The following is a 9813-nucleotide window of genomic DNA, read 5'->3' as shown; positions in this document are numbered from 1 at the left end:
TTGACAGCACATGGCTTTGTGAGAGCATCAGATCCTTTGTATTTGAACTGCTTGATGCGCCGGTTTAAAAGTGAATATGTAAACCACTTATTTTTCTTAACTAAATACTTTAAGTACAGTGCAACATCATAGGATAAGACACCCTCAAATATGTCATGGCCCAAGCAAGGTGGGAGACCAGGCTGGCAAACATGAAAAGATTTCAAAGTATTGAAAACAGAGTTGAACTTTATGCCTTTGTTGTGATGACTGTCCTCGGCTTGTAGTTCAACAACAGCAGAATCATAACTTTCAGGGGTGCGCTGTGGACCACACACATTTGGATTACCACGAAACTCATCTAGCGTGATTTCACAGTACCTGCAAAAGTACTGAGAGCGACTAAAGTTTTCAGTAAACCCACCAATGCTGTGTGAACCTAAGTTATCGCCAGCAATACAGTATAGAGCCGCTTTGACAGCTTCACCACCTACTGTTATTCCCTTTTCCTCCAAATCTTTCAAATCTATCAGCATCTCTGAGAAAACTTTAACACTTCCAAATTGTTTCAGGTCATTCTCTCCACACAATAGGACAAGGGACATGTGATCCGTGTTGGACCGCACATGAGCAGATAGATTAGCCACAGAAAGATATACTGCAAGAACTTTGTGTTTTTTCTTGGCAGAGCCCAGTGGGTTTACAATTTCAAAAGCATCCTGGTACAGAATTAGCTTCAGGCATCCTGGATTTTCAATGAAGAACTGGTTGGATTTACAGATTTTTCCATTACTTATGTCACTAAATTCATCTGGGTTAGAGTCTGTTTCACAAGACACATTATTCTTCCATAATTCAGATTCCAATAAGTTTTGTATGGTTTGTTTCACAGGTATGTAGTAGGCAAACTTTTCTGTCATATTTTCATCATTTCCCAATGTTACTTTTTTAGGCTCTATGTATTTGAACATTTTCTGGAAAGTCTGGGCTCTTGAATATGTTGTTCTCAGCGGTCCCTGATGACAGGAAGACAACAGATCTGAATCCTTCACACAATCACATATTTTAGAAATAGCATCATCTGTTAGACACAGCTCATTTTTGAGCTGAGAATGTAGTTTACTCAAAGTATAATCCTGTCCCAACTCATGAACATTTTGCATCTCTTCAACAATTGTCTGTATTGTTGAAGCTGGAAGTAGGAGCTGCCCTTGCAATTTTAGGTAGAATAAACATACATTCCTTAGAAAGATGTCATTGAAATTATGTGGCAATTCAGTGCTTTCATTTGTTGTTGCATCATTTAAACACTGACCAGCATCTTCACATGCAGCAGCAGCATTAGACTGAGAACTAGTTTCCCTGTACATTTCACTTAGGCTATCCACTGAACATGCTCTATGTTTCCTGGATATATGAGCAGTAAATGATGACTTAACAGTGAACGTATTTTTACAACCAGTGACTGGACATGCAACAGGTCGCCCCTCCACTATATGCTCCTTTAAGTGTGAGAGGAGTTCCTTTACTGTGTGAAATTGGCGCTCACACAGCGCGACGGCACATTTCAAATCTGTAACGGCTCTAGCTGTAACAGTGGGTACAGACACATTATGAATACGATAAAAGTGAGCTTTAAAAGCTGGGTAGGTGCAAAATGTCCGCTTGCAGTCAGCGCCAACACATTTGAAAAGACAGTGAGGTTCATTCCTATGAACTCTACAATGCCGAACATAACCCCTTAAGCTATCTAAAGTTTTGCTGCAATAACGGCAAGAAATCATTTTAAATGACTAACGCTAAACCACCCGTTTAAAAAAAGTTTTCCCACTTCAAGTGTCGCTGCAAAAACCACCGCTCCACAACTAATATCACTACTGTAACGTTGGTTCTAAGTTAGCAAAAAATATATACTGGAGGTATAGCTAGCGTAACTCTAGCTTTTAGAATGCTCTTATTTTTTTCTGACACAGTCATCAAGTTTGAATAAGGTATTTAACCTAGTTACCTGAAAAAGATCGTCGTCGGCGCTTGTCACTGTCACGTAGCTAGGTTCCACAAATTCTTCTTCCAGTGCCTTGGCAGTGTGGATGGATGGAAATGGCAAACAGCAAGAAATCATTTTCAGTTAACTGATAAAACCACCCGTTTAACACACATATTTTCCAAGTCAAGGTGTCACGGCAAACACCACGGCTCCACAACTAATACTGTAACGTACTCTAACTAGCTAGATTTGCTAAACATGCTGAGCTACTAGCTAGCCTAGGTCTAGCGTTTAGAATGAAACCCCACCAAACTAGCTAGCTAACAAACCTTCGGTCAGTAGGCGATACTGTAAAATACACCTTCGGTAAAAAAATAAAATAAAACGAACAGAAACTAGTATTTTTTCTGACAGTCATCAAGTTTGAAGAAAATCAAGTATTTACCTGCAAAAAATCGTCGTCGGCGTTGTACACAAATTGCTCTTCCATGCGCTGGCAGTGTGTGGATAGATGGAAACGGCAACCTGCAGCTAAGTACAAGCTTGAACTTGGCTCCCGCGGGCTTTACGTGGTCCAATGAAAGGACGGAAACAAACTCTACTACTCAGTGATTTGATAAATTTGAAATTCAAACGCATCAGCCGTTGATTTTTGCGGGAATGTAAAATGTAGGCCTACGTCGAAAAGTTGTTACATTTAAATTGTACATTATTCTGTAATGAAAACAAAGATTAACTTTCAATTTGATAATTTATATTTAAACAGATGACATCAAGCAAAAATAAATAACTGATGAACATCTAACTGAATGTGGAGGAGAAAATAGGTCTAACCTTTCTGCAAACCAGGCCTAAAAGTTGAACATTGTTATGGTTTATCTTCATTTCCATGCTTTGAGCAGGCAGAATAACTACTAATATTTACGGATATAATTTTAAATTTCAAATTCATCTGTCCACAATGTTATGTACTGCAATCACCTGCACTTTTGCCAAGCACATTTTATGTTGCAGCCTATACTGAACATGCAGCCTTTACATAACATAAAATAAGTATTCAGTTTAGATTACATCTATAAGCTAAAATATAATATCCTAATATACCAATAATAATATACAGTACAGTATACTAAACCTATACCGTATTTTTTGGACTATAAATCGCACTTTTTTCATAGCTGGTCTTGCGACTTGTACTCCGGAGCGATTTATAGTCCGAAAATACGGTACACATAATCTCCTAAATCTTGCTGACGTTGAGAGAGAGGTTATATTGTCCCGACACCATGATGTCAGATGGCTGAGTGGTTAGGGAATTGGGCTATTAACCAGAAAGTTGCCAGTTCAATTCCTGGCTGCGCAAAATGTTGTTGTGTCCTTGGGCAAGGTACTTCACCTCGGGGGGGGATGTCCCTGTACTTACTGTAAGTCGCTCTGGATAAGAGTGTCTGCTAAATGACTAAATGTAAATGTAATGTAAAATGATGTCAGGGTATCAACCTCTTTGTAGGCTGACTCGTCACTGTAAGATATGAGCCCCATAATGGTTGTGTCGTCAGCAAACTTGTTTGAAATTGTGTGTTGCCGCACAGTCATGAGTGAAGCCATTTAATCGGATCAACCTCAAAATCCGTTAACATATAGTGGAAACGTTCATCTACGAAAGTGTGGTCTCAAATATACATAAAGATAAACATGTTTTAATTCCAGTGCGTTCAAACAGTCCCTTCAGTAAAGGTTGGCTAGCAGGTTACAGCAGCAGCCTGGCCCTGTGACAGGTGGGGGGAGGGGTGCAAAGGGCACACTTAATAGTGGTATCTTGCTTCCAACTCATTTTTGAGACAACCCACTCATTTGTAGCAGATAAACATCTAAAAACATGCAAGCTATAGGCCCAAAAACTAGGATTGAGAGAGGTTGATATAGAAGGTTGATAAGAGAAGCTGACAAAGCTGAATGAGTATGTGCAAGGAAACTTAACACCTCTCTATAGGAATATTTAAAATGAAAAACAAACATTATGGATATCCATAATTACTGAAGAGCTCTGGCAGTATAGTGCAATGATTTGATAATGGTTTACTAGTTAAACACTTTATGACTCACTCGTTGTAGTAGATTGAGCACAAAATGACAAAAGGCCCTCACAATCAAGCTAGCAATGGATAGTAGCTTATGTGCTTTAAAATCAGTATCTAGTTTTGATTGCTGTTACTCCTGTCCTGCATAAAAAGCATCCAACTCCAGTCTGCTCTTTTTATACCTTGGTTCTATGAGAAACATGTAAGTCACATTCACTGTTGACATTCTTCAGAGAAGTTGAGGCAAACTGGTCATCCACATCCTCAAACACCTAATGGGCTCATAACTGCTGATATGTAATTTTAAATGTGTTTCATATGTAAACACCACTTTCCCACACTGACAATAAGACTTACATTACATTTCTGCATTTAAGTTTTCTAAGAAATGTTGTTTCCTGTGTCTAAGATGCTAAAAAGCTATATGTTAATTTATTTACAGCAGTTAACATGTATTAAAATAGTCATAGGCCTAACCCTTCATATCAACATAAGTTTACTGTATTTGTGCATATTGTAAATTATAGCACAAGGAATTGTAAAATGTAATACGGTTTATTTATGTATAAGAAAAAAGATAACGAAAAAAAACATTATTTTAACACTCCCATGTTGTACTTTTTACTGTAATGTAGTGTTTATTGTATTACAGTTTATCAGTGTTTAAACTACAGTAATGTGTACGTTTTACAAATAAATATGATTATTTTCACATTTTCTTTCATTAAAATTAACAGTTGTGTTAGGTTCCGTATTTTGCTAAATATTACTGTAAATCAAACACTGCTTCACTGTTTTTCTATTAACAATTTTTTACTGTCATGATTTAACAGCATTTCACTGTTAATTCCACTGACATTTTTTACAGTGCAGTCTCCTCCCGGGTTTTCTCCCCGGCATATATATTTCACCCGCCACGGCTACATTTTCACTGGTTGGTTCCTATCTACGAGAAGAGGATGAAGTTTCTAGTGGCTGTCACAGTTATAGTGGGATCGGTGTTTATTTTGATTTTTCCCAGCAGTTCAAACGCTGAAGAAAATATTGAAGTAACGGCCAAGGTAAATCATTTACCCCTTATTCACTCCGGACGCGTATGCGGCGTGCTAAACCTGGTTTGTATGGAAGGCCAAATGTGCAATAACGTGTAATTTGACGATCGCGTACAGACGACACATTTATCCTTCCTTAGACGACAGGAATCAACGTCTATACACAGCCGCATGGCAAGCCAAGTGTGCCAACACATGTAATTTGACGTTTGCGTACAGATGACACATTTTGTCGTTTTTCTACGTCAATTTCTGCGCGCCATTCGCGGCGCTTCGCAGTGCTTTGCGGCCTGTGTGGCCGATCCAATTTGATAACATGGGCGCCGAAAGGAAAAAGGCTGTGCTTCCAGGCACTTCGCGCTTCGCGTCCAATCGCACAGCGATTTGTTTCGGGAGCTGGTTGAATTTTTCCGCGATCCGCATGCACTTGAAAAAAATACTCCGTTTGCACGGAGTATGGACCCAACACAAAACTATTATCTCGTAATACTGTACTACTAGTGCCAGCAGTGGGAAGAGCGTGATCAAACCTGTGCTGCTCGAATATCCACGACTATGTGTCACACACTAGGACTTTGTGTGGCATAATTGCATAGCATGCCAATTGAACTATATATTTCACACAATGTGTTGCAACTTTAGCTTAAATGTTAAGTCATTGTGGTCAGTGCTACAACAGATAATTCAGATCATTGGTATACCGGAAAATAATTAGCTCGGTAGCTACCTAGCTACTATGGTCACATTGACTAGCATTGCAGACAGCTTGTAAAAAATACAGTGAATGTTTCTGATAAGGCTCGACACTAGGCTACCATATATTGAACATCTCTTTGTCATATGATGGAGTTAGAGCAATAAGTACGAGTGATGTTCGGGTCATCAGAACAGATGCAAAACATTATAAAGCTGACTTCATTTAAAAATATATATTTTAAGAAGGGGTTTGATCTCTAACATTTCCGCCAGGATGAGAAGCATAGTGACTGTTGCCCTTTTCAAATTTAAATTGAATTTGGTATTTGAACGTTATCTGAGTGCTCAGACAGCAGTAATGAACTTCTACCCCGCAGGTTTATTTTGACATCCGAATTGGAAATGAAGATGTTGGACGAATTGTTATCGGTTTGTTTGGGAGGATTGTTCCCAAAACGACTGAGAACTTCATTGCCTTGTCGACCGGACAGGTAGGTGTTTAATCTCACTGGTTTAGTTAACTAAAATATTACTGTGGGTGTAATAATGGTTATGCACCAGTTTTGTAAAAGGAACTGATTTTTATATTTTGTTTAGCATCTGATTGATCATCCAGTATAATGTATCACCACCAATGCAGCATCTCTTCTAATGTAGTGATTTTGCCACAAAAATAAAATAAAACTTGATACAGTATATGTCTTTTTGACAAACAATCTGATTGGCATATTACTGACATTATGCCTGTTATCTAAACAGAAAGGATTTGGCTACAAGGGCAGCAAATTCCACAGAGTCATTAAGAACTTCATGCTTCAGGGAGGAGATTTCACCCATGGAGATGGCACTGGAGGTAATCACAGCACAGATACAGTATCTTTAAATCGGCATGACAGGGGAGGCATATGTTCATATGTCAATGAATAACACCGGTTTTTTTGTGACAAAGTACCAAAACAATATGTATAAATTGTATGAAACGTTTACATTTGCTTTCTTTTATATTGTAGGCAGGAGTATCTATGGAGAGCGGTTCCCTGATGAGAACTTCAGGCTGAAGCATTATGGCCCTGGCTGGCTCAGTATGGCCAATGCTGGTACAGATACCAACGGCTCTCAGTTCTTCATCACCACTGTTCCGACACCGTGGCTGAATGGGAAACACGTGGTCTTTGGCAAGGTTCTAGGGGGCATGGTGAGTGTTTTACTTCTGAATGATCTACACACCTACTTCAGAGGCATGCTCTGAACATCCTTCAATTAAAACAAGTGGAAAACTGTTTTAGCAGATGTTCATTATCCATTTTATTTTTCAACTTTTCAAACTGAATGTAAAGATGATATACAGTGTCCCTTAGTTGAATTATTTGCTATGCTCGATTGTTATCTAACAAGTATTTCTATAGGCACATTTCTATGGCTAAATCATCTTGGGCAGTCATGCAAAAGCTTAGTTGAAATCAGAAACTGCCCAGACAGACTGACTGTGCCTAATTCAAAAGCCAAATTCCAAAGAGCAGGATTACTGAGTTGACTACATTTGAGAATCACAAGTGTTGGTCTTTAAAGTCTTATGATTACTGAAATAAAAACTATCCAGTGTGGATCCTAACATGCCTTATCCACAGGACGTGGTCAAGAAGATCGAGAACACAAGGAAAGACGGCCGGGATAAGCCTCTTCAAGACGTCACCATCCATAACTCAGGCACTATAGCAGTGGGAAAGCCATTTGTCATCGCCAAAGAGTAGGAGTCCTAGTGAGGGTACTGGGAAAACAGGACTGAGGGGGGTTGGAAACAAATTAGTCCTTGTTTATCTCAGTCTTTTTCTTTGTGAGTCCTCTGGTCCAGAAGGACAGCCTCCTGTAGTGGAGGTGGCGTCATGGCAGTGCCAGAGCAGACCACCAGATGGTGCACTGGGACCATTTGCATTAAAGCGTTCCTTAATGTCGCTCAGCTTTTGTGTGGTTATTTTGTAAGGGATCTTTATTAAAAGGTTTGGATTTTTGTCAGTGAGGTATGGACAGTTTTTTTATGCAATTCCTGCAGTTTTAAGTTCTCACTGAGTTATGTTCCATAAAAAGTCTAGTACTCAAAACAGTTGAGTACAACCCATTTAACCATTCATCCCAATGAGTATTTCATTATAGAGTGACCATGACTTTGCATGTACAAATTTTGCAAGTGCAAACCACCTACATATTTTCATTTCTGGAAATGAGTTAGCAATAATAGGCTGTCCCTCTGTACAGTGCTGAAAGAGGAGGAGCTTGGAAGGTAACTACAGGCACCGAGAGGGTTTAATCTGGAGGGCTGGGTTTGGTGTTATGAAACAAAATTTCATATTTTGGATTTAATTGGGTAAGCATTAGAGGCTGCCATACCTGAGACAGAGATTGTCAGATATGGATCCTTGCAGAATCCTAACCTGTGATGTTGCAACTGACAGCTAAGGAATGAAGGAGAAATGTGTTGACATTTTATTCTGGTTTATTTTTTCCTCTATGGGTACGAACACCTAAATCAACGTTCTGGGAGGGATTAAGTGGGAGGATAGGAGTAGGGTGATTATTGAGTGTATTTTGCGTTTGTTTGGACAGGGGTTAAATAGCAGCAGATACATAGTTGGGAATAGTAGGTGGAAATGATATTCAATTATTGGTATATGGTAATACCTGTTAGTGGGATCATCCATTGGTTTACCAGTTGAAAGGGTATACAAGTTTCCAGTCTCAATCTCTCCAGGGCTGATCAGGTCTCACATTAACACATTAAAGTAAACATTTGGACTTCAAACAGATGCTCACCCATCGTCACAGAACTTTATTTATTCACTGCAACCTGTGATACACGGGTGGAAGGTCTGGCTCAAGAGGAAACATGTTTGGAGTGCCCGGTGGTGCCCCCAGTACAGCACGTACAGCTGAAGCCCTAACGCAGCGGGTCAAGTTCAATTCTGGCTCGGGCCATTCCTGTATGTCTTCCCCTCTACATTTCCTGTCTACCTCTAACTACCTGTCGTACAGTAGACTACCAATGCCTGGTCTTCAGACTCTAGTTTAATGGCTGCTATAAGTTTCGATAACCACCAGATGTCCCTGTGAGCTCCACTTTCAACATGCTTAAACTTCGGCAGGCACAATCCGAAAGAAAGCACCAAGGCATAGTTCACCCATCCCTAGTAATACTTCCAACAACCTGTGTAATCAACATACATAAAACTGTAACTTGTTCATCATCTGGACATCAAAAGCCCTTCTGTCAAGGTGTTACATGAATGGTCAGATAATCCAATGACCACATAAAGGTGCATGAGTAGTGTCTTATCATTAGTTCTTATCACTTCAGAATTGAAAGTGAAAGAAACTTATCTTCGTCCTTTAAGACATAAACTTGGACAGTTTAAATATAGTAATCAGTAGTACTGTAGGTTAGGAGATGTACTGTCAGTATAGTCTAAAATAGCCATTACTCTGGACTGGATTTCAAATAAAATGCATTACATGTTGAAAACTGAGGAGGCCATATCATATCCTGTGTTTCCAAATCTGTGTACAATTTTGCAGGCTTATATTATTACTACTTCCAGCTTGGCGCTGACTAGGTTGGCTTCCTGTTGCACCAGTTCCTGCTGAACCTGGCAGGTCCATGCTGAACATGTTCTACCAGTCAGTTGTGGCAGGTGTTATCTTCTATGCGGTTGTCTGCTGGGGTAGCAGCATCAGAGTGGCAGATTGCAACAGACTGAACAACTTTATAAGGAGAGCAGGCTCTGTTTAAGGAGCCAGCCCTGACTGTCAAAGAGGTGGCAGAGAGGAGAATGGAGGCCAAACGATTGACCATTATGAACAACACCTCACACCCAATACACTAAACATTTTAGCAGAACATAGGAGCACTTTCAGTTACAGTTACACTTAATTCTGATCTGACTTTTAATCAAGCAAACATTCTAAAGTGGATATACAGGTACCATGCTCTTTGAATACAGTACATACAGAAACAGGTGTAACAGTA

The 9813-nt window shown here is 39.5% G+C and overlaps 1 protein-coding gene across 2 annotated transcripts; it reads left to right on the top strand.

Moving 5' to 3' along the window:
* Window positions 1-4940: 4940 nt before the first annotated feature.
* LOC134023931 (peptidyl-prolyl cis-trans isomerase B-like) lies at window positions 4941-7747 on the top strand. 2 transcript variants are annotated; one of them, XM_062466285.1, is made up of 5 exons: window positions 4941-5108; window positions 6173-6286; window positions 6555-6648; window positions 6806-6990; window positions 7424-7747. In XM_062466285.1, the coding sequence occupies exons 1-5, from the start codon at window positions 5007-5009 to the stop codon at window positions 7544-7546; spliced, it is 618 nt and encodes a 205-aa protein (XP_062322269.1). In that variant the 5' UTR covers window positions 4941-5006; the 3' UTR covers window positions 7547-7747. The 2 variants fall into 2 exon arrangements, with proteins under 2 accessions (XP_062322269.1, XP_062322270.1); XM_062466286.1 differs by lacking the exon at window positions 4941-5108 and adding an exon at window positions 5710-5748.
* Window positions 7748-9813: the final 2066 nt, after the last annotated feature.

The sequence above is a fragment of the Osmerus eperlanus genome, chromosome 7, assembly GCF_963692335.1.
Source record: "Osmerus eperlanus chromosome 7, fOsmEpe2.1, whole genome shotgun sequence".
Classification (NCBI taxonomy): Eukaryota; Metazoa; Chordata; class Actinopteri; order Osmeriformes; family Osmeridae; genus Osmerus; species Osmerus eperlanus.
Note: the sequence above shows the minus strand (reverse complement) of the source record. Positions and strands in the feature narration are given on the sequence as shown.